This window comes from Caloenas nicobarica, chromosome 1 (genome assembly GCF_036013445.1).
Source record: "Caloenas nicobarica isolate bCalNic1 chromosome 1, bCalNic1.hap1, whole genome shotgun sequence".
Lineage (NCBI taxonomy): Eukaryota > Metazoa > Chordata > Aves > Columbiformes > Columbidae > Caloenas > Caloenas nicobarica.
This window is the reverse complement of record NC_088245.1, coordinates 17,497,424-17,522,701: the sequence shown is the minus strand read 5'-3', so window position 1 is coordinate 17,522,701 and position 25,278 is coordinate 17,497,424. Positions and strand designations below refer to the sequence as shown.

General features: G+C 37.5%; 1 protein-coding gene across 3 annotated transcripts in view; it reads right to left on the bottom strand.

Annotated features, from left to right (window-relative positions):
- TBC1D22A (TBC1 domain family member 22A) overlaps positions 1-21,427 on the bottom strand; it is a 164,505-nt gene extending 143,078 nt beyond the window's left edge. For all 3 annotated transcript variants that reach the window (XM_065657979.1, XM_065657988.1, XM_065657994.1), the window contains exons 1-4: positions 21,274-21,427; positions 18,741-18,797; positions 16,475-16,815; positions 14,982-15,161 (exon numbers count right to left, since the gene is read on the bottom strand). In XM_065657979.1, the coding sequence (XP_065514051.1) occupies positions 14,982-15,161; positions 16,475-16,815; positions 18,741-18,797; positions 21,274-21,335 (640 nt within the window). In that variant the 5' untranslated portion in view covers positions 21,336-21,427. The remainder of the gene's footprint in view (positions 1-14,981; positions 15,162-16,474; positions 16,816-18,740; positions 18,798-21,273) is intronic.
- Between the last annotated feature and the right edge of the window lie 3,851 nt (positions 21,428-25,278).

Sequence of the window (25,278 nt, the reverse complement as noted above, 5' to 3'; positions counted from 1 at the left end):
AGTGTTGGATTAATAACACCAAAGGCAAGTGTGCACCATACTGCTCCACTAGTCCTTCTGCAGGATTTATGAACAAGTCTGGTTTATTGGGTCTGATCTACTTGTGTCACTGGTCATCCAGTTGAAAGGAAACATCTTATGCATTAGTTTATTACTTCCTTACACAATCATTTTGCTAAAGCTTCAAGTTTGGCTACTGTTAAACAAAAACACACCATTTAAATCTATGTAATAAGCATAGTATATGCAGAAAACAGAAAATAAATTACAACTCAAACTACTTTCTTTACTTTCAAGTAACATCGACTGCTCATTCTCAACTCTATAACCCAGTGAACTCTACAAAACAATTCATGTAAACAAAAAAAAGACACACAGAAACACACACCCACGCATAAAACAAGAAAAGATGCAAATTTACTGTCAGAATCAGAAATGCGGAGCATACAATTAAATTGGTGACAAATCATACAGGATAAGATTTCCACTTACTCTTAAGTAACTCATGTAAGGCCAAAGATAGGAACCATCAAATTGGAATATATCTTATTCCACTAAAGCTTTCTATCCTGTGATGCAGCTGAGCTTTCTTTCTACATTCAGGACCAGGCAATTTTGACAAATAAAACTTCAATTATAACACTATTTCAAATGAAAACTCTACTTCTAGGCTAAATATGAAAATCTACTTGTAGGACTTACTGAACTAAGGAGTCATCATTTGAAAATTAAAGAGAAAGGAGGAATAATGTTTTATTTCAGCAAGTTTCAAGAGAAATCGGTTTTCATTCCTGACACTATTCTACAACATAAGTTTCCTTTAATTAGGGATAGCTTCAGCTGTCCTGTAATTCCAAACAATAACATAATACCTTACGAGGCTGGTTTCAAAGAGCTGTTCTTTCTGGGAGCGGGGGGGGAATCTCGGCACTAGACATGGAAGTGGAAATGTACACCAAGGACAAAACATCTTTGTTTTACAACATAACACTTATTTGAAACGGATCCTTTGACTAATTCTCCATAATGTAGGATTTGGGCATGAATACCTCCCTACATTATTGAATGGTGAACACAAACTAAATAATGAATTATGTTCTTCTGCCAGAGTCTTATCTCTGGGTGCTCTTTTTACACATGGATTGTCTGCTTGATTGGCCTACAGAACCTTTGGCAATGCTCCTTCTCCCAGTATATTTGATAATAAGCATTTAACACTAGTTTTTATACTTTTGCAAGTTGTTTCTCAAACTGTCTTTTAGAAGTGCTTCTATGCATTTAGCCCAACAGGATTTACATTCTGTTCTACTCTCCTTATTTGACACAGAACTTGACCTTTTGGATTGTATTTAATAACCTCCTATTGTATTTAATAACCTCCTCTGTTGTCAAGTCATAAAGGATCCTTCTGAACTTTCTCAAGGCTTTTGTTTCTGGTTTTGCTTTCAGAAGTGCTACATATGTTCATATTCTACAGTACCTTGTAAGAGAAAATCCATTTAAAGCTGAATTTTGTCCACATAACACATGATAAAAAGACTTTTTTTTAAAAAAGGTTCATATTGGGCCAATATGAAACACACAGCATGCTCAAGGGAGCAAGCAGGTAGACATGAATTTGTTGAGAACACAGAAGAGCTGCAAAAACATATGAAATGCCTGATAGAGGTCAGAAGCTTGACTTAAGAGCAAATAAATCCACAAAGACGTCACGTAAAGAAAAAACTGTTAAGATTGCACCTCTAAAAACAGTATCTTTCCAAGAAACAGAAGCAAATGAGACACTTGACAAAACATTGTTAGAAAACAGGTATGACATACTGCTCTTATAAACAGCCTTGCCATGATAAAAAAAAAAAATCAGGACAAGATGTCAGCTCATACAACATCTGAAACAGAACCCTTTCTGGCATCCGAGGAAGAATTCCTCATGTTTATCTGTACATGCCCGAGTATCTGGCCTTGAAAGTCATCACCAGCCTCACATGGCTCCCGAAACTCACATAAGCTCCAAAGCTGGAACCCATCTCACAGCTTGAAAGAGACTGGATAGTTCTCACCTACATCCACAGATGCTGCATCTTCAAAAAGAGACGGCAGAGAGGGGCTGGAAAAAGCCGTGCTACTTTTCCAACTTCTGTCAGCTTCCTATATGCTGAATCTGTCATCTCTTCAACCTGTCTACCAGCAGAAGTTTTCATTTCCTTCCTTTCCTGAAAGTTTTTTGTCTTCCCCCCCAACATGTGTGACTATTTCAATGCATTCACAAAACGAAAGGGTGAATGCCAACTAATGGCAAGAGATGCCAAAAACAACTTGCTAAGATGAAGCAGGTAAACTGAAAGGCAGCTGATGCAGCTGGAGCTGTATGCATGACAAAATACCCCAGCTGTTTGACTCTTAGTGCTTGCCCTTGCAGTTTGAGTTCTTCACTTTATTTTAGTATAAAGCTTAGTATAACATCCGAAAGAAGGGAAACCATATACTGTATATTATAGTATTCAGTATAAGCCTAATGTCTATTACTTGCTGTTAACACACAATGTACAAGCCTCTCTGATCCATTTCCAACAAGTGAAACTATTACAAGGGCCTTTCTCTCATCAGTAACAGCAGAGCACTTTACTCTTACTCCAGGTCATCTTTAGTAAGGAAGATCAGTAGAACATAAAAGATCCATTAAAAACTTGTATATACAACATCAACTGAAGAAAAAGTATCCAATGGTCAAAATAAAGAGTCTAGGTGCAGGTTATAGTTAATTTCTGAAACATTTTTGACTCATCTATTATTGTTAATAATTAAGGCAAAGGATGAATACAAAATCCAATTTATTTGATATTACTACTTTGAGGGGAACATTCCTAGAGCACCTATCTAAATGCAACTATGATTGGGAAAACAGAAGAATTTTTGTTAACTACTGATTTCCTCTACATTGATTACTATAAAATGCTTACACGGCAATAGGAATGGCTAATATTTTACATCAAAAAAGGCTGAATTTTAGTTTTTCTTCCAAATAAATGCTCACCTGAAGTTCACAGCTTTGCTATCCCTTGTTTTCATTCACAACACTGTCTTGGCCAATACCTCTTGACAACAGTTCTGAAGAAAAGACTTGTATTATTGAAGTGCTGGGGTCTTTTTTACAGGGGCAGGAGATCTTTGGTTTTGTTTTGGAGCTTGTTTGCTTTGGGTTGGTTTGTTGTCTTTTTTGGGGTTTTTTTGTTTTGTTTTTTAAATATTCACAGCATTTCTATACCTGTGATGCTGTGGACATGTCCTTGGCTATCACAGTGTTCTTGATTTTGTTTTTAATAAAGCCAAAGAGGAAAGAATGAAATTAAGGGTAACTAAAGAACAAATCTAAGGCTAGCACATTTCTGCTGCGCAGGGTACAAATAGGCTACAACCACACAGTAAGTTCATTAATTTTTACTCCATAGAATGTAACAGTACAGAAGTACAGGTGTGAAGATTTCAAACTTATAAATCGCTGTCTTGTAAAAACCTGTTTGACTATATATGTCTACCCCATAGTTTGGAACACTTTAAATGAAGACATGAGAAGAAACCCATCCTTAAAGACTTTGAGAATACCAAGGAAATGTATTTGCACTTATATTTGAAACTTGTCCTCTATTTAATATCTAATTAACCATTAAACCATTTGTCATTGGTTGAAGTGTTACATTTTCCCTAGTCAAAGCATAATTTCAATTTATTGTCATTATACTAACTCTTTTCCCTTGTAGATTTCCCAAGGAATTAATGTCCTAGTTATGAGCTAGAAAACATGCTCCCCAGCACAGGATTTCTACAAAGGAGTTTTAATGCCACCTACAAATCAGACACACATTTTCAATCAAGACAGTACTTCAAAAATATCCTTGCTTCAACATAATTAACTTTTTCTTAAAATTCCGGAACAATTATTTTGAAAATTAGCGGTTGTAAAACATTCTTATCACAGACATGATCACTTGCTGAAAATGCAAACACAGAATTAAATTTAACCTACTGATTCAGAGCTGAAATTAGCCAGACCCAAGTACAGTATTCGTAAAAACTTGTCTATAAACCCTGCCCCAGATTGAAAGGATACTTTCTGAAGTAACACTTTGAACCCCAATTGCTACTCTGTCTTTCAGTTGTCTCACTATTTTACGTAATTCTGTGATCAAGAAGTATCAAAATATTTATAAATTCCCATAGATTTTTAGATCACAAATTTCTCCATTTGATAGCACTAGCCACCTGTCACTTCTGCTTAGCAGACAGTGTTTATTTTTGCATTTACTGTTGGGTTAGGATAATATTACGAAGGGATAATGTGGTATGCAAATGCTTCAAAATAATTAATTTTGGAAAAATCTGGTTTATCCATTTTACTACAATACATTGTTATACATTTCTTCTCTCTGAAGAAGTTTAAAGCTATTTCTAAAAGAAATCTTAGTATAGTATCCTTTTACTGCAGTAGGTTTAAAGATTCTTCATATTCCATAAATATTTCATGGGGCTTTCTACAAAGAAAACATGCCATTAACTTACCAGCTTTCTAACCCCATAAGCTATTACCCATTACACCCAAAACACATGAGGGGAAACAACCGAGTCTACAAGTATTTTTCTTGCAACTACAAGCTCATCATTCTATCAGTTACAAATAAATAAAAAATAAGTCAAGAAATATTAAAGGAGTTCAAAACTTCTCTGTATGCATTATTCATTTTTAATACAGCTGTTATTTCATTGAGATTACTATAAACGGCTACACGAAGTGATGGCCTGCATGAACAACTCCACGATAGATATGATAAACTAGATTTACGTGTTTTATGCTCCTATAACAAATTCCTTGGATAATTTAACTATATAAAGCTGGAAAATTCTTTCAAGAGCACAGATTCATGGAACTGCAGCTCCCCCAACAGCACGCTACAATGCAGGCAGTACATATAGAAAATCACTTTAATACAGAGCTTGATATTACTATGGCAACCACAGCAACTGGTTTCCAAAATGAATAATAGCTCTGTTAGGCACTTCATTAAATTTTTTTTTCAAGCAAACACTGCCCTTAATCTTCTCAATGGAACGAAGAGTTATTCAGAATGCATGCAGAAAACAGAAAATAGAGTCCAATCAAATGCTGTAAACACAGGGTAAGACCCTTTTGAGGACCTTTGGTAGAAAAGAGCAGGAAGTTCACCTTGTCCGCTACTCACACAGAAAGCTGGAGAAGCACAAGTAATTGAGGTGGGTGTTGGAAGGTATGAGAAAGCAAGCGAACAGATGATTAGGAAAACTAAGGCAAAAGGAAGACTAATAAAACCACTAAGAAAAAATTGCAATAAGTGAAGTTACCAATGTAAATTAGGAAAGTAAGTAATGGTATGTATGGAATGGAAAGTAAGTAAACGTATGCCAGCAGAAGATTTTAAATAGTATTACAGATTTTCACAGTTCTTCTGCAACGTTCACTTCTGTGCACCATCAACTGTTTTTATTTTTACCTTAAAGCTATTGAAACAGTCTCTAACAAACTTTCTAAGAAGAACCAAGGTCTCTCTCTATACAAAAATAGAAAAAATAGGAAATAACATAGTACCGGTTAATTAAAGGACACAATTTTCCCACTTATTTCAAAATAACAGAAAGTATTTCTTTCTCCTGTTTAGGAAGAAGATAGAATTTTGCAGTCTGTTGACCAATTTTTAAGCCAACAGCCAAGTAATAATTATTTACTTTTGGAGAATATCAGCTATGTTGCATCTTGACATACCTTTTCAAAGAAAAAAAAAAATGCATTTGAAATGAATAAGCAAGGCAAAAATTTACTTAGTATTAAAGCTCAATATTATTAAGAAAAGACTCCTACAAAACATACTAAATAAACAGACTTTAAAAAAAACACTATTGCAATATCTACATTCAAAAATGCAATTTGACATCGGTCCTTCATAGTAAAACTATAGCACAAGAAACGCACAACTAAAATCATCAGGATTAATAGATACATGTCTAGATTACCCAGAAACAAAATTCATGCAGCTATTCACAAGAGCTAGTACTAGAGAGCTTGCCGTATTAAAAAAAACCAAACAAACCACACACACCACACACACTCACCAAACAAAACAAAAAAAACCACAAACCACCACAAATCAAACAAAAACACACCACCACCACCCAGTAAATCTACCTACAATGCATGTTTCTTTAGCACATAAGAAAAGCAAATATTTCCTTTCTTTTTATAGCTTCCCTCAATATCTTTGGCTTAGGAGGAGGAAAGCTGTTGATAAACTCCATGATGTACAGAATAAAGAGGATCCTAATCTGGCAAAGAGTTTCACATGGAATGCATCTAAAGAGCTACAGTTCTGCTCTTGGATCATGTCTTCCATATGCAAAGTTGAGCTTGGGAAAAATTAAAAAAAAAAAAAAATCAAAAAATCAGGCAGTCTTGCAAAGTGAGTGAATTGACTTGGTCATCCAAAATAGTTTACAGATTGCCATTCAATTACTGAATTTGGCTCCTTCTGTTCATATTAACACAGAGAATTCTTTGCCACTTTCAAGCATCTGACACTTCAGTGTTTCCTGCCTCCAAGGAGAGTTAATGTCTGCCAAGCAACTCAAAGTGAGAAGGCTACTGGGACAGGAGTGCATTCCTCCTAAATGTTTCATGGATTTGGAAAGGCAGAACACAAGGCTGAATTTCAGTTTGTCATCAAGCACTAAGGGAGGTGGAGAAGCTGAATGTAGCTCACAGTTCACAAAAAATGAAAAACTGCAGGTTGTACAATGCAAATCCCTTTTACTTTCATTTCAATTGTCAGAATTAAGCAGGAACAAACACCTGGCTATGAAAGAACCTCATCTATGTCTGAATGGAATATTTTCACCATAATCAGAGTAAAGACTCACAATTATAACAGTAAGGGCTACGTGTTTTTAAACATTCAAAATAAAGTTTAAAAGGTTTTCCCTAATTTCCCACCATTACATCAAAATCTCATGAAAGGCTAGCCCATAACCTCTAACTCACATAAGGTTTTCTGGGTTAGCTGTGAACATGCATTACATCTCCAAATGTCCACTGTTGCTAAAACACATGCGAGTGCCTATCTAACCAATAATCAGTATCATGAAGGCAGCACAGCACAGACACAGTGAAATATAGAATCATAGAATCATTCTGGTTGGAAGAGACCCTCAGCATCATCGAGCCCAACCATAACCAAACTCTAGCACCAAACCATATCCCTAAGAACATCGTCTAAACGCCTTTTAAACACCTCCAGGGATGGTGACTCCACCATTTCCGTGGGCAGCCTGTTCCAATGCCTGACAACCCTTTCTGTGAAGATTTTTTTTTTCCTAATATCCAACCTAAACCTCCCCTGGTGCAACTTGAGGCCATTTCCTCTTGTCCTATCACTTGCTAAAAGCGCTCCAGTATGATTACCTTCCCAGGCAATAACTACTTTATGTATATTTTTACATATACCTTCCAGTTCTGGACTGACTTCTAAATATAAAAGCAAGATTCAAACTTTGGAAGTACATTTTCACAGAAAACACTTCTCATATATATGCTGTCTTCCATGTACGTCTCAAACTTAAACCACTACAGTGGTTCTACCTTTAATTTACAGCAGCATAACGTAACTATCTTAATAGGCATTAGGCTTTCATATTGAAAAAGCAGTGCACATAATAAAAAAATTTAAATGCATGACTTTATTGCAAGAAGTTTTTTTTTTTTTTAAAGGAATTCTTCAGTTATATCTTGCAATCAGGAAAATTAATAACAATTCTGTCTTCTAGACGTTTTCTAAATCTGAACTTTCAAGTTATAATTTCAAAGGATTCTCCTTTAGAGCTATGTTTCAAGTTGATACATTTTATCGCAAAACAGTTTCCAGTTTAACAGTGGAAGAGATGGTGACAATAAGACATCCAGGATGATTTATACTTCCTAGAGTCTTGGTAAACTGTCTTCCAAGCAGGACATGCTACTCATTACAACATGTAAACTGCTAATCTTTATGTTCCAAAGCTCCAGGGCCCCTACAAAGTTCAAAGTTCTTGTCACGAACAGCCTTGTTGGTGACATTCCCAGTAAATTCCTCCCTGCTGCACAGTCTACACGACTGTGCAGGGAAGCAGGTGAGGCTGCGCCCTCGGAGTCTGTGACAGCCACAGGGAACACTGAACTTCTCACCCAAATCTCTTTTACTATAATAATGCAGCTTGCATATAGTGTCTGTGTAAGTTCAGCTTCCATGACACTATAAGGAAAGAACGGGAGACAGCACACTGAAGAAGAAAAACCACAAAATGGAAAAACTGCAAGAATACTTCATCATATAGTACCTTTCTTTCTCCCAGCTCGCCCACAGTAAATACCCCTCTGAAGTGTATTGTTCACCACATGGCTCAGGCTTAAAGACGATTTTTGAATAGCTGATCACAAACCAATACAATAAGCAGTATGTGATCACCTAAAAACTCTGCTAAAACTTTATCCAACATTAAAAAAAATTAATGAGTTTTGGAATTTGTAGTACAATGTTGCCTAATTCTCAGTTTTTTCAATGGTCAGTTAGTGGTAGCTACCAAGGTAATTTCATGTGCACATAGGAATTTATGATAATTTTAGGATTTTTTTTTTTTTTTTTTTTTAAACAGTGATCCCTCAGTCATCTGAAGTTACAGTCCCACTGTAATGCTCTACATCCAGACCTGGTTGGAAACAGAATCAGTTTAGAACTTCACATCTTGCTGAAAGGAACCTACTGTCATGAATATAACATGGGAGTTTTAAAGACTGTAATAACAGCACATTTCTTTTTGAGTGGTGTTCAGATCAACAGTTTTAACCTAGAACGCTCTCTATGGACTTCAGCACAAAAAGAAACAGTTTTACTCCCCATGTTACGCTGCTGTGATTTATAATATTTTATATTTTTCTCTAGCCACGGATGTAAAAATTAAAGTAAATGAAAAATACGTAAATTACTCAAATTAAACTACAAGTATCATAACACAAAAGGGGTTTTACTCTGGTTTGTTTGCCTGGATAATCGCGAAGACACAGTTGAAGGAAGGGAAAAAGTTACAATTACTGTCATATTTAGTACCTTTAATATGACCCTGTACCACAATCAGTCTCCAATCATGGAATTCTTCTAACTTCCCGTGATTCATTTTTGACAGACACATTTTAATAAAAGTTTGCCATTTATATACCCAGCATCAACAGTATGGCAAATAAATACAACTTTTTTGTAACTTTTGCAACCTTTCTAATTTTCATTCAGAAAATAAAATTAATTTCATTTCTAAAAAAACCACCTAGAATAATGCAGAGAGGCAACCAGCTACTGTTATGAGATAATATGATATTACACGCTTTGTAATTGCTATAATTTCTATAATAACACTTCCTACTTTTTTTTCTTTGAAAATGTAAATTTAGCAAAAAAATATTTTCCACTGATACATATGCTAACAACGTGTGCGCCTTTCAGGAGCTACAGTCTCAAATTACTAAATTAATTATTTCAACTGGTATTTTAAGTACTAGGAAATAAGGGCATAAAAGGGGAACTGGAAAAAGCTTGAAATCAAAGAAGGTACAGAAAACAGAGAGGGAAAAAAAAAAAAAAATCAGGAGAAAATAAAAAGTTTACTAAAAAAAAATTTAAAGACTGATCCACTACAGAGCAAACTAGTTGAAACTGTCAACACTTATTATGTAATGCAACGACTATTATGTCAATCAAATATCCTTACAAAAGAAAAGAAATACATTCTCCAGAGACTACGCAAAATCCTCCATCTCAAAATTGTTTCAAGAACCTATTATCACCTGGTTACAATGATCAATACTATATTAATACCTCTAAATTGAAAAATCCTACTAAAATCAGAAAAATACTGATTATTACCTGAAACCACATGTTATGAGACCAAGCCATAGAAAAGAGGAAGACAAAATACTAATGCAGCAAAAAGCAATTACTAGAAGGAATAATTTATGGATATTTAGCTCTGACTTCTTTCAGAAGATTTTTCATTTTAACAAATGTTCCAAAGCCTACTGGTATTGACCTTTTTTGTTAGTCTTGTTTATTAGCTGAAAAGGCAAGCATGCTTTGCAGATAACAAGCTAACCAGAGCAGAACAGGAATCAGAGAGGACACCTTTCAGTGATAATAGTTTGAAAAGATAGATATGACTAATGGCATGTCACATGAAGCAGCAATAGGACACGTTGTTCACTGTATACTATATATCAGCAAATTGGAAGAATAAGCACCAACGTGACCAACTACAGACAATACAAAACTGTAGGAGACAGTAAAATTCTAAATGACATGGATGGACTAGGAGCATAGAGATAAATCACTATGTCATTCGGTGCAGACAAATTAATGAGGCTTGGAACAAAATTAATCATTTCATTAGTACATTTTGTAAAGTTATTGAAACTTGTCAATAACATCATTTTGACGAACAGTTTTAAAAGATGTACATGCTGTTACAAGACTATTGTTTTTATGAACCATAAATAAAAGATAATTACTATGTTTAATCAGGTTTAATACACATCTAGAATGTATAAACTAAGCACAAACAGGAAAATCCTGCTTTTCAAGTTGCTGCAACAATAGAGGTCACCACTGCGGTGGAAAAAATGGACACAAAAATAAGTTTTTTTTCTAAATTTCATTTCAAGAGAACCACCTTAGAATTCTTTTATATAGCACACAGAGTCAACCAGCTATTGTTATAAAATAATCAATTATACCACTTGTAATTCCTATAAAATTACAGAAATAATTTTTGCCATCAGATTACTGCCCTCTTAAATATGTAAACAGCAATTTGTCGAGAGACACTCTCCCTACACTGCTTTAAGTCCCATCCCCTCCCTTTCTCTTCAAGCAACCACTTGTTTGGAAAAGACTCTGCAAGCACAGAGCCCATCTTCATCCAGTAACCCAAGGTCTATTACAAGGAAAGACAAGGTCTGAAATGAAGTAAATCTATGCCAAATTGACTGCAAGGCAAGCATAAGCACAGGTTGATTGCACAAAACTACTGGTATAAATTGTTCTCTCCAAACAACCTGGCATGCAGCACCAGGAGCGGGAGGATAAGCAGACACAGGGGCCACACAGTCTGCTCTGGAGTTGTCCACCGAAGGCAGCTGTACCGCTGCCTCCCGTCCTGTCCCACCTCCTGAATGGGCGCCCAGTATTCTGCAGTATCATCTAATTCACAGGGATCAGTCCTCAAGCTCCTCCAACCAAAACTGGTTCTTACAACAGGCTCCTTCTTACCTTCCCACATTTCTTGCCATAACGTAGTTTAGCTTGTTTAGCAGCCTTCATTTTGCAATTTTAACTCTATGAGATTATCTCCCCATTCTTTGCATTATATTACTACTTGAATATATATTGAAAATATTACTACTCTTGAATACCCGTCTCCTGCAGCACAAATCATGTATCTAGAAGTAACATTTCTATAGCAACTGGGTTTTTTTCATATAGCTAACTACTCTTGACATCCAATTCACATTATGCTTTCTGCATTTATATTAGAGGTAATAACAGCATAGCAATAGTCAAATAAAAAGTGCCAAATGGAAATAAGGCATATTATTTGCATCTGTTTATCATGCAAACAACAAAAATGCCTGCAGGATGGAGAAGTAAAGTGTGTTAGGAGAGCTTAAGGGAAGATTCAGAACAACTACAAGGGCAATTATAAATTACAAGAGTGGGTTTATTAGTTCACCTCTTCAAAGCGTTAAAAAAATTAGTTAAGGACACTTTTGAGCAATGCAAATAGGCTCTTCGTTCATAAATAAGAGTTAAGTAACCTAAAATAATTAATTCTTTCATATTCTGAGAATTCTGGGGTTGGGTTTTTTGTGTCTTTCCTAGTTTGTGTTCTTAGATTGTGCCTTGCTCTAATAACCATTTGTGTATATAAGCGTCTGCTGGATAAAACTGTTCACAGAAACATCAAGAATGGTTCTGTCATATATTTATGTAATATTTACCAGTGGATTCATATACCAATTGCAGACAACAGCTAGTATATTCTTCTGCTCAGTGTATAATTTGATGGGGTTGACAGAACCTACCTATTTCCACAACTTCACAGTATCCAACCTATTGCCCAAACCCAACTCCAAAATCTATTAGTGGACTTCAATGGCTAAAATAACCTTCCCTTCCAAATGTATATACATAATCAAACTTTTGAGGAGTTTTCTTTTGAAAGACCACATTCTTTCAACCCTAGTTGAGAGACAAGACTAACAATGCATTTTACACCGTCTTAATAGGATAATCATTATTCAAGTGTGACTGAAAGGATTTCAAGGTTATTTGTATTACTTTGTGGTTTTAGTCTATGATGATTTCTCATGTTATGATAACAGAAAAGGCTTCAGTTGAAAATGTGCATGACATTGTTTCAGTTCCACAGATTAACTTTTTTTTTATATTGCTTGAAAGGACTTGTCACATAATACCTTTCAACAATATGCAAAACTATATCAAGAAAACAAAGTCAACAGCAATACTCCTGCTACTATTACTTCAGAGCAAAACCAACACTACTACATGCAGAAATGAACACAAATATTTGCTAAAATGTCTCCAAGACTACTACCCGCTACGTCAATTCATCAAGACAAATCAGACGCCACTATCTGTGGATCTAACACAGAACAAAGACTCACGCACACCACATCACGCGCAACGAGCCAGCTGCAACAGAACAGCTACCTGTCCCTTCTTTACTCACTATCAATCTGAGCTTGGAGCCTGTTACCTAGTTCCACATTAGTAAGTTTTCAGTATTACTCTAAATGATAACCAAAAAAAAAAGCGCCACACACACTCCAACAACAAACGCCACACAAAACTCACACCAGTTTCCCAAGCTACTGCTGTCATTAAATCAAGATTCCTTTTTAAACAGTCTCCACCGTAACATGGAGCTATACCAAAGCACTCACAAAAATGTATACACACATGCACACACCAGATTCTGATGATCTGTAAATATGGTCATCTGCATATATAAGTTTGTCTATTTATATATGCATATACACACACTTTCCCTAAATATACATATAATGTAGTCTGAGCACTACCATCACATATGATCTGCTATTAATAGCTTCATGATCAGCAAGAATTTGCATGTCACCAATTCATTTCTTTCACCAAGAAAAATCATGAATTACTTATAGATTTATTAGGAAATGCTACTGGACATATCCCAGATACAAAAGTCAAAATATTTGTATAAAATTTAAAAAAGGAACTTAAAATTCTAATTCACACAACTCCAAATTCTGTACTCATTACAGTTTGTAATGCAAGCCAAAAACAAGCTTCCTGTAGAGAGCTATTATTTAGTGATATCTACAAGAAATAATATTGAAAGCTTGTTAGATATGAGCAGCATACTCAAATTTTGTATTCCTATGTATATTTCAATGTGATATTTAGAAAATTCAACAGGGGAAAAAAAACAAAACAAAACAAAAACCACACAGTTTGTATAAATAACGTTGAGTAAACTCTCAGAACAGCCAGGGTGACTGCACTTCTAATAAGAGTAGAAATTTTCTTTCACTCCCAAAATATTTTCTGTGAATTCCCACATTTGATTTACTGGAAAATTATTCCCATCTAATTAGACAGCAAAAATGAAAAGGACAGGTTTAAACTAAACTTTGCTAAGTCAGAGGAAAGACAATTTTATGTAACAAAGATTCTACCATTACAACATTCTTAAGTGTGATGTGAGCTTTCAAGTCAGTCACAATCACAAAGCTCGTAACATCTGTTGGATCACAGGGAAAAAAAGTGATATTTGATTGCCGTTTTCAGGCTTCTATAAAACATGTAATTTGTTTTAACACCTCAGAGTTTATTCACAGGTGTATTTTATAAGAATGTCCTATAAGACACTGAAGTGTTAAGTATTATCCAATTAGTACTGTTTCCATCGTTCTATTTTGCTAACATCAATCTCACAGCAAGAGACAGCACAGAAGGGAAAAAAAAAAGCACCACAACTTGGACCATATTATACTGAAGTAGTCTCATGACCACTGCAGGGCAGGAAAGCATCAATTCAAGAACTGAAAACAGGCAGTTTCTACTTGCTTCCATGAGTTTCCTGTAGATATCTTCCAGAATGGTCTAACTCAAAGCTGATTTTGTTTAATAATTATTTTGACAAACTCCTCCTTGTAAGTGACCAGCCAAGCTCTCCAAATGCAGTGCACTATTTCTACTTGCTCCAGACTTTCACTTGAGATACAAAGCCATTTGATCCTGCGACACCCTCTCAGCATTTGTATTTACTATTCAGGAGTTAAAATCCAGTGCACAAAGGGAACAGTCAAGTTATCTGACAATACATTTGTTTTCACATTAACATGTTGTCAGCATTCACGGATGAGACACAGAACTACTGTATCAGCCTGTGAACATGAAGAACACTCACTGAGAAGCAGTAATATTTCCATGCCTCATCTTTTTTCCACACTCACATTTTTAAGCATGAGAGTAATTCTTATACTGCATGCTGTCACATTTATGAGGCATTAACACTAAACACAGCTAATTATACTTTGGTTTTTTCCTCCAGAGACTAGTCCAATAGGAAGAAATAATGTGAGAAAAGAACAAGAAGCCATCTAACACCCTATGTATTAGTAGGATGTATGCAGATTGCAATTACAAGCATGAATACTACAAGCATCCAAATACATTCTGTCTGTCTTTTGCAAGATAATTCTAAATGTTGAAAGGATTGGATCCTAGCCAAACTATCAGGCAGATGAGTACACCAAACAGGGCAATTTTCCAGTTAAAGAATAATTTAGATGTAAATTCATAGCTCCTATAAGCAATACTCACCAAGATCTGTATTGGGACCGGCAAGTAGCTGCTTAAATTTGTCTAATCGGGATGCTTCTCTTTCAGTTAACGCAGGAGTAACTGAGGTATTGCAGTCTGCCATTCCACTCACCAAGGGAGGTGTGCAAGTTTGTGGAAGGGACTGTGATCTCTGCATGGAAGAACTTTCACTGGCATTATCTGAAAAGAAAAAGCCGCAGAACAGTTTGCCTCAACTAGGAAGAAGGCTGCTAGTACCTTGAATTTCATTTGTAAATTTTAAATAGAATCATGTTTTGGAGAAACGTAAGCTCAAGCATAGCACAAGTTTGGACTTCAAATGACTTGGATTTAGCAGGAGGAGCATTTCTCTTCCAAGTACTATTCCACAATGTGCTAGTTTGACTGAAAATGGGTTAATTTTCTTCATGCAGTGAGACACTTTTCTTTTTCCTAGCTAGCATGCTCATTATTTGGACTTAGTTTGAGAACTAGCAGATAACACTCCAGCACAGAGTTAATGTTTTTAATTGCTCTGGTCTGAGAGCCAAGGACATTCTAAGCACCCTGCTTACAGGTGTGAGGCATCAAGGGAGGGGAGGCAGATATGGGGCAGAGCTTGACTGACATCCAGCCTGATCAATGAGAGTATTCCATCCCATTAGCACCATGCTTCAGATATAAGAGTGAGGACTTCCGGTTTGCTCTTCTGTTTTCTCTTGTTCGCTTTTGCTATCAAGCCAGGGGAGTTCAGTCAGGATGTTTAGCCTGGCCTTTTGCCATCCTGCAGAGGCCTCTGGGCTTTTCTCAACTAGAGGCCTCTGGACTTTTCTGCCTTTTTCTCTCTCTGGGATCAGCTTTAGGACCAGGTGTGGCTTGCTAGGACTGGCTGCTCAGTTGTGGACAGAGTTCATGAGGAATTGCCTTGAGTATCTTCTATTTCTATTTTAAATATATATTTACTAGTAGTGTATTAGTATTTTGTTACTTTATTAAACTCTGTTTATCTCAATCCAAGTTTCTCCCTTCCCTTTTGATTCTCTCCCCTGTTGGGGGGATGAAGGAGGGGGTGAGCGAGTGGCTATCATAGTTGTATCGCTAGCTCGTGTTAAACCACAACATACAATTAAAACACATCTTTTCTCCAGTTTTTCAATACACTTTACATAGTAGTATTCCTACTATTGTGAAAAATTGTTATTAAAATGCTATTAATTGCATACATCTTGGTGCACTTAACCATTAAAACACATTCAATAATGCAACGTTTTTCCAAAACTACAGATGTACTCAGGTTGAAAACAAAGAAGTTGAATTATTCTTCCCTCACACATGTTTTTCTCACACACATGTGACTGTTTAATCTAGCATGCAGTATCTCTCAAATAAATCAGCATCAAATAATATTTTCCTGTGGTATTAAGAAAATGTTGGGAAGGGGTTAGTGTCTTAAAGGGCAAATATTACAGCTCTCCTCATTTGACTTTCAACATCTTTTTCAGTTTTTAACATACCTGATGAACTCGATGTATGACCTTCACTGACTGATTTAACAAGTCTATTATCAACATATGTAATCGAAGTTAGCTCTGCAGATTCTACTTGTTTTTCTTCCTGTAGATGCTCTTCCTGAAATTTATGCTGTTCCTGTAACTTGCTATGATTCTGAATTACTTTGTGAGCCGTTTCCATGACCACTTCTGTATTTAAGTTTTCAGCAGCTATTGCTAAGAGTTCATCATCATCATCCCCAAGATCCCAAGCATCACTTGTGTTACTTTCAAATTCTTGGAAGGTGCTGACTTTCTTTAGTTTCACTGGAGTTGTAGGTGGCTTTGAACCTGGTTTTATCAAGCTGTTAAAAAAAAAAAAAAAATTAATAGAACTAGTGATAGAGTAAGCAAAATGAGAGACAGAGCCAAAAAGACAACAGTCCATGCTTGGCATTATATAGGTAGCAAATATTTTTCTCCCTCCACTCATGTTACTGCTACATCCACTGTGACAACATACAGCTAGATGTCTGAGAACATGGGCAGGCAAACACTGACTCTTCTTGGCTTTGAATAGAAGCTGAACAAATCCTTCCTCCCCTTGTCTTGAAGTTTAAAAAAAAAATCCAAATTAAAATAAAATTAATACTACTGGAATAGTTTATAAGATAGACAGGACACATTGCACTTCTCTTGCTGCATGTACTTCTGTAGAGATTTCAGGCCTTTCCATGTAATTGCTGCATAACAACACATAAGCAGTAATCAAGTCATCAGGTCTACTCCTAAATCATCATAAGTAATCACATAATACAATCACTGTCATAAATAAAGCAAGTCTCTCCTTAAAAGTCATTAGATCTATAATCCCTCCCCATTCAGGCACTCCAGCACAAATCAGCTTCAGAACTTTACCCTTCTCATAGGCAAGATATTCCCTGTAGTTACTGGTCTAATTGTACCCTGATCAGCTCCTAACCTTTTGTCCCTGCCAACATGCAGTATGAGAGATGAAGCGAGTATCTGCAGAGAAATGACATCTCCCTTCAGATTTCAGTTAAATAAGACATTGAGTTTCCCAGTCTGCTCCCAAAACAAAAAAAGTTAGTGCCATTAAGTTAATTGCCCTTTCTGACCATCCCTGTCTTTCCACCTGTACCAGTTTAACTTTGTTCTGTTAAGGCAGTCAGAATTGGAAATCAGAAAACATTCTCATACAGTCTTCGTGCAATGTCATTAATGTTTCTGTTACGCACTACAGGGAGCATCTTTCCTAACAGATGCTACAACACTAACATGTTTGCCCAACTTATCATTGTCTAAAACACCAAGGTCTTTTTCCTCTTCCGTCATCATTTCAAGCAATAAGCTTACAGTTTTTGTTACTAGGCCTCTCTTTCTAACTCCCCATTTTGAACCAATTCATCCCATCCCTTTTTCTTCAGTCCTTCAGGTCACACATTTCAACTGCCCTCAACTCAGTATCATCAGAAAATTAACTAGCACATGTTTACTTCTTGTGCCATTTCAAAACGGCCCTTGGAAAAAAAATCCATCCGAAGTATGACCTCCTTCCAAGCCAATACTTTTCCTTCTAACATTATTTTCTGTCCCTACTACTTTGGGCCATTTATTTCAATGGTCATACAGCATTTTTCTAAACACCCCAGCCGGAAGGAGATGAAAATCATTCATTTGCATTAGTTGTGGGTTCTCAGCATGAAATTTATTTGTTTACTAATGATGTTCAACATAATGTTGCTGGTTTCATGTACATTGTTTTCTGGTATCAAATCACCAAGATCTAAGACAGTAAACTTCTAAATCACTGTAAAATCTACCCTATTTATTGTCTTCTCATTCATAAGCAAAATGCCCACCTTTCCCTCAAAATTATCTACACCACAACCTGACACACTTCTCTTTTAGACAAATAAACGCAGCCCATCAACAGAAAAATGCATGCAGGAAAGCCGCTTACACCTGAATTGTAAACTTCACCAGCTAAATTAAGATTAGTATTTATCACACAATTTCCAACTTACAAGGCACTGCAAACAGATTATAAAGGTTGGCAATCTATGTTACTTAGGAACTGAACAGCAGATTTGTTGCTTCCAATATGGTAAACACCAGGAAGTCACAAAAGAGACGTTAGAATAGAAAAGCCAAAATTATGACAAAAATTGAAAAAGGAAGATTAACAATAAGCTTTACAGCCAACAGGAAAGAAAGAGGCAGAAGAGATCCAAATTCTCTGGAATATTCAAATATTAGGTTAACTTACGTTCCATGCAATAATGGATCAAAAGGCGGATGCTGAGCTCCATACACGTGTTGAATACTAAAGGAAAAGAAAGAGTTATTACAAAAACAATACATTTGGGGGTTTTCTGTGTTTTAAATAAGAAGTCAGTAATAAGCAGAACTGAAATGTTCCAGCAGTTTTTCATTTCAAAGAATTCTACATACCACTAAAAATAATGAAGCTGAAGCGTATACCAAAAAGTAACTTAATAAAAGTCATAGATTTGCTGAACAGGAGCTCCTTTTGAGGGCCAGGCTAACTTAGGCTGACTTATTTTTCTGACCAGGAATTAAAACAAGAAAAAAAGTTGACTCCACAAGAAGAATTTATACTGCTTTTAAATTCTCTTTTCTGATTAATCATTTTTTCATTTATCTCTTGCAAAAATAAAAATTCTCAAAGAAATGTCTATAAAGATTCAATGTACCCTTGTCACCCAAAATCCAACCAGTCAATTCTTAACCATTTTTAAAGTACAAGGTGAAAAATTTAAAGAAAAGTGCAAAAGATAGCATATTAGAGAAAACCACAGGAGCACTAAAAACAAATGCTTACAAATAAATAAGCTTCCAAAGACAGATTTATTCACTACAACCTAACACTAAAAACCAGCATGTCATTGTGTGAATAATAAAATTCTCTACAAACAAAAAGTTGATTTCCTCACAGTTTTCAGCTATAAAGTTATTTCATAAGTAAAAAAACTCCACAGAAAACAAATCAAGATTTACATGTGGCAGCATAATGGAAATTATTACTACAAACTCTCTGATTGCAAGAGGAGCAAATCATAAGCAACATTAACATATACTTAAACGTATTAAAAACCACATAAAAGGAGACAAACAGGGCCTCCTGACAAATCAAAACCAACCTCCAGAACATAAATATAAATAATTCTGACCTTAGTAAACCTGAGAAAGAACCATGGCAAAATGAATGCAGTCACAACAGATTTTATGAGGCTTAGAGTTATACGACTAGGACAGTATTAACAGCAGCTAAATTAGCCCTAGAGATGAGTGTGATGGTTTATAAACTCTATCAATATTTATACAATTCCAAGCAAATCAAAAAGTCAGTCCACCACCAGTCTCTCTACACGCCTGTACGCCATACACTCCATGGTCAAGTCTCTGCACTGTCCTGCTCCACGCTCACGTGAGGGTCAGGTGTCACTTTCTATTTTGGCATATAAGCAGAATCTGCCTGTTCCTTCCAACACTCTACAAATTATCATGATGGGAATCCACTGAAAGAACAATTCTCTCCATGACATTAAAAGAAAAAAAAAAAATTCCAAAGCACATTCTCCACAGCATCCTTGTTTTTCCACAAGCCTGCAGTTGCCCGCAAGTTAATTTACTGCAACTATTCATAGACCTGGTGTAATCAAGGAGGGTCAAAAGCATTTTACCCCCAAAGGACTCAGCAAAGTTACAAAAAGAAGTTCAGAGAGACGAGAACAGTTGGACTGACGGAATTCATAACTAGAGCCACAAAACCACCACTAGTTAGTGTTTATGGGTAACTGAGAGCAGAAGAAGTTAAATGATGAGCAAAATTATTTTGCCAGATTAAGGATAGAGTTAATGTTCTCCAAGGACTAGGATATGCATTATTCTTACAAAAAAAGAACATAAGGAATGGAATCACTGTATTGTGAGAACAGTATAGGGATGGGTGCAGAGAATTTTATTGTTAAATAATCATCTGATGTAATGATCAAGAAAGTTCATGTGACCTGGAGGATGTATTCCATGGAATATTTTTATTGGAGAACGTGTTTGTACCTCTAAGCAATGACGCAATGACTGGGTTTGCTGTTCGCACTTCAGGAAGACAGTTGAGAAACTGATAATACTTAGAAATATCAAGCAGAAATTAAAATATGCTACATACCTATAAAGTGAAGTTTCCTGCATAGTATTTGAAAATATCATAACTTCCATCAAGTCACAAAACTTCATAACCAGTATCATTGCTAAGAGCTACAAACACGTTCTCCCATTCCAAATTTTCCAGGGAACACATCCCCAAAATCACATTACCTCTTTTGACGATGACATCGCACTGTTAACGTATGTTCAGATCATTATTTAACAACTCCTCTGATACAAGTTATAACTAACGCTGAGACCACCAGCCACCTTCGGCTGCAGGCACCGAGGTGCTCCGGGCACCGAGTTCACGAGGCAGAACCGAGGGCGGGACGGGGAGGCCCCGCACCGACCTCCCGGCTGCGAGCACGGAGCGGCCGGACACGCTCCCTGACCGGGGCACGGGCCGGACCGACGAGGATCCGCTGAACTCAGCGGCCGGGGCTGCAGGAACACGGTGTTGGGGAGACACCGAAGCGGGACGGGCTCCGCGGCACCGGCGGGCCCGGGCAGAGCCGCTCCCCGCGGACCGGCACCAGCAGCCGGACGCTCACCCCACCGCCCTGCGCTCCGGCCGCCGGCGGGACGGGCCCGCGGAGCGTCCTCCTCCCGTTGGCCTCAGCGCCTCTCACCTGCCCGGCACTTTCGCGCCGCTCCGCTTCCAGAACTGCTTCCTGGCCCCGTCGCTCGCCATGGCGGCCGTCACCTCATCCCCCTCCCCGCGGCCCCAGCCCGCTCCCTCAGGCTTCACTCCCCCCCATTCCCTTCCACAGGAACGGGACTGAGCGCCGCCATCTTGGAACCAGGAAACAACGCCGCCGCTTATTCGCCCCTCAAGGTGGCCCGGAGATTTCAGCCAACCAGAAGTGAGAGTCCTGCCTGGTGGGTCAGGCTGGGCCAATCGCAGCGCGGGGGTGTTGGATGGGGAGGGAGCTCGGGATGGAGCGGGATGTGGTGGCGGCTCCGTGCGCCCGTCCCGCTGTGGAGCGGCGGTGGGGGCCGCGTCTCGCCGCGCCTGCTTGGGCAGGGGAACGTGGGGTGGGCAAAGGGGCGGCGAGAAAGCGGCCGGCAGCGGCGGTGCCCGGAGCCGGGAGCTTCGGACGGGACCTGTGGGTGCTGTGTGAGCCTCTGCTGAGGCTGCCAGAGCCTCGGCCTTCCCTGGCCGGGTTGTGAGGTGTGAGGTGCCAGCCTGGAGTGGTACAGAGACCCACTCCTGGTTCCTGTCTGTGCTTAAGTAAAGTATTCCCGTAAAGTCAGTTTTTACTTCATGGTGCTCTGGGTGTGTTGTTTTCAGGCTTTAATCTTTTTTCGTTTGACCATAAAGAGTAATTCAGAGTATTGTTCAGGAAGAAATGCAGAGCTTGCCATGTCAGTGGAAGGTGACAACTGAAGAGGACAGATTTCACTCAAATTAGAATTAAAATCGTTTTATAACAAAATACATTAGATTTTTTCACTTTATTTTTTTAGAATTATTTACCCAGTTACTTTGGGGTTAGGGGAGGAGAAGCTTTAATCTTTCTCAGCTTTAAGTTTCTCCTGAAGATTGGAATCACCCTATCATTGTATCCACTTTGTTTATTTGCTTTGTGATTAAACAAGATTGAAGGTCTTCATGTATCTGTAGTGTTCTCAGCAATTCTGATCCAAGGATACATTACTTCTACAAACAAAATAGTTATGGTTTTGCCTTGTTCTCTGGAGTATGGCTCCTGAGAAAACAATGCCAACTTACAGAGTATTTTTGCTGCATCCTAATGCAAGGCTAATATAATATTTAAAAGATTGTTCAGGGAGTATTCTGCTACAATTAACTCAAAAACTAGCACGTGGTACAATACCTGACCTGCAATGCAACATTTGTTCTTTAATATGTATTTAATATGTAAGTTACTTATTAACAATAAAAAATAATGAAGTTTTCTCCCTGCTTTGTGGTTTCCTTTAGCAGTTACCTTCTGAGAACTGACAAAAATAAAATATTTCACAGATCGCAGCCCACAAGTGAAAGCTGCATGTCCCAGTAATTTCAATGCTATCTATAGGTAAATATGCTATGAGTAGTATCATCTTCTCTACTTATGTCCTTTAAAGAGGATCCCTCTTACAGATTCTGGGCCCGTAAGCTCGTTGTGAGATATTGTGACCTTGAATATCAGCAACTTTAATAGAATACACAAGAAACATAACGTAATATGAACTATGACTATTAGCTAAAGTGAAAATGAAACCTGCAAGGTCATGAGTGGAACTTTGCTTAGGCTTAGCTAGATAAATTCAAATTACACCTGTTGCTGTTAGAATACAAAAAGGAGGTACTTGCTTTTGCGAGAGTCGAAAAAGTGATTAATTGGAAATTTAAAGATACATTCTATCAGCACTAATGCGGATGTTGAAACTGTATTTATGTTATTTTTATTTGTTTATCGTTGATACTTGTCAAAGGGAAACAATTAGCTTCAGCCTAGATAGCCTAAGCCATCCGTCACGCTTGTAAAAGTTGACTTAAATCCTGAACTAACACCATTTAACTTTTGTGTCAGCCTCGTGCAGCTGCATGGAACTTCTGGTTTATTTTAGAAGTGGAGAGTTTATGGAATTACATAATAAAGTCAGTACAAAGTTAACTGTTTTATTTAGCTTTCATTATATTCAGCATATGTTCTATTGTGCTTAAGCCTTAGTGTGGTGCAGAATTTTATTCCGGAAACAAATAACTCTTGCTGACCTGCAAATGGGGCTACGTTTGTATGAAGAAGAACTGGAAGTGCACGGTCACCCAGTCTCTGCCAGTGCTGCTGTGGAGAGCTGCTGCTAGTGGAGACTCTAGGGCTGAAGTCACCCGGAGCTGGACTGGGCCCACTCTGTTGTCAACATTCAAGAAGGTGAGGACACTATCTTAATTCTCTTTCCATTCGATTTTATATTTTTTCCTTCTCCTGTATTTTATTTTATCCCTGACACAAACCTGTGTTGCCAAGGTTCTGGAGGTGGAAGTGATTTGGTAGGAGGAACCTTTCAAGACCTCATCAGGTAATTTAGGTACAATTCTTTATGCCCATTACTTAAGAGGATCCAAACACAGAGTGAGCCCTTGAAAAGGACTTATAAAATGGTATTAATAGCATTTCATAAGAAGTTAAGTTCACAGGTATACAGTACTTGGAAGAAAAAGGTGATCTGAATATGTGTTTTTGCAGTGTTCCTGATGAACTTTTCCGGTTACAGACATGTAACATGGGCAGCTGAGGACGTGCACAGATCCCACTGTCAGCCTCTCTGTTGTGCTTGAGGAGACCTGCGAGTGTTCAGGTGCGAGCGTAACGATCTGCAGTCACCTCTGGGACTCGCCTCCTGCAGCTGATTAGTACAGGCTTCAGACACTCCCAATAATCTAAATAAGCGCTTGGGAAATTGTTTAATGATCTTGAGTTGTGCTTGACTGTGGTTTCACTGCTTCAAATATCCAAACCAGCTATTTCAGAGCCCACGCAGCTGTATTAACAAAGCTCTGCCCTACTGGGATTGCAGTATAAACTTGCAATAATATTTCAGTTACCAATTACATGTGAATTTTGTTAGTTCGGAGCAACAAGAAATATTGAAAGTCCTACTGTAGTATTTGTTTTGTTCCATGCAAAGTTGTATGCAAGAATTTATAGTTAGGAAGAGGTGTGTTGCCAGCATGGGCAAATAATGTATTGAGCTGATGAGAAGCTTGTAAGCTGTGAGATTTTCTTTTTTTATTTTTCTCTTCTTTATTTTTCGTGGGTGTTTTTCAGAATTGAGACAGTGCGTGCTACACACTGCTACAGAGGATGCCCAAGAAGTTTCTTTAGAAATGTAGCCATGTTCTTAGCTGGTCAAAATTAGGAGCATTGTAGCTTGCACTGGCAATGTTTTGAACACAGTAGACACTGAGATGTTTACATAGTGTGATAGCTGGTGAGCTCTATATGCTATATGTTTCACTGGACATTCAGTTATACCAAGTTGTTTTTTAGCTCATCTGCTCTACAGAGCTTCTGCTAATATAGCTGTGCTGGTATGGCTACACAGGTAGAGTTTTCTGTGGAGGTGCAGTGTATTTTGGGAAAAGGTTTCCTGATGCATAGGGAAGTATAGACCGATACTAAACATAATTAACTAAGCTGACAACATCACTCCCCTGCTAACAACTACGCTCACACCAGAAGGACGTGCTGATATAGTTGTGTAAGCTGGGGAGGGAGTGTGCTTTTTCATGCTTATCCTTACATCACAGTGTCAGCAACACGCTGTAATGTAGATGCAACTGCGAGGTGTGGTTTAAATTGACATATTCTACAAGCTGACAAGACTACATTTCTCTATATGCATTTTTTTTGTTTGCTTTAATGAATAGGGAAAAAACTTTAAACTGAATTCCAATGAGCCACTTCCATGTTAAAGTATTAGTTTCTGCACATTTTTACTGCTTTAACAAACTGGTAGAAATGCTTCTCAATGTAGCATACAGGGCTTTCTCTGGTGGCTGATCACTGTTTCTGTTTGGTCCATGCACATGCTTTTCTACCAAGCCATTGCATCCATCTACTTTATTGCAAATATCATAGAAGAAACAGTCTTTTAAAATAAAATTGAGCAAAGCGAGTGAA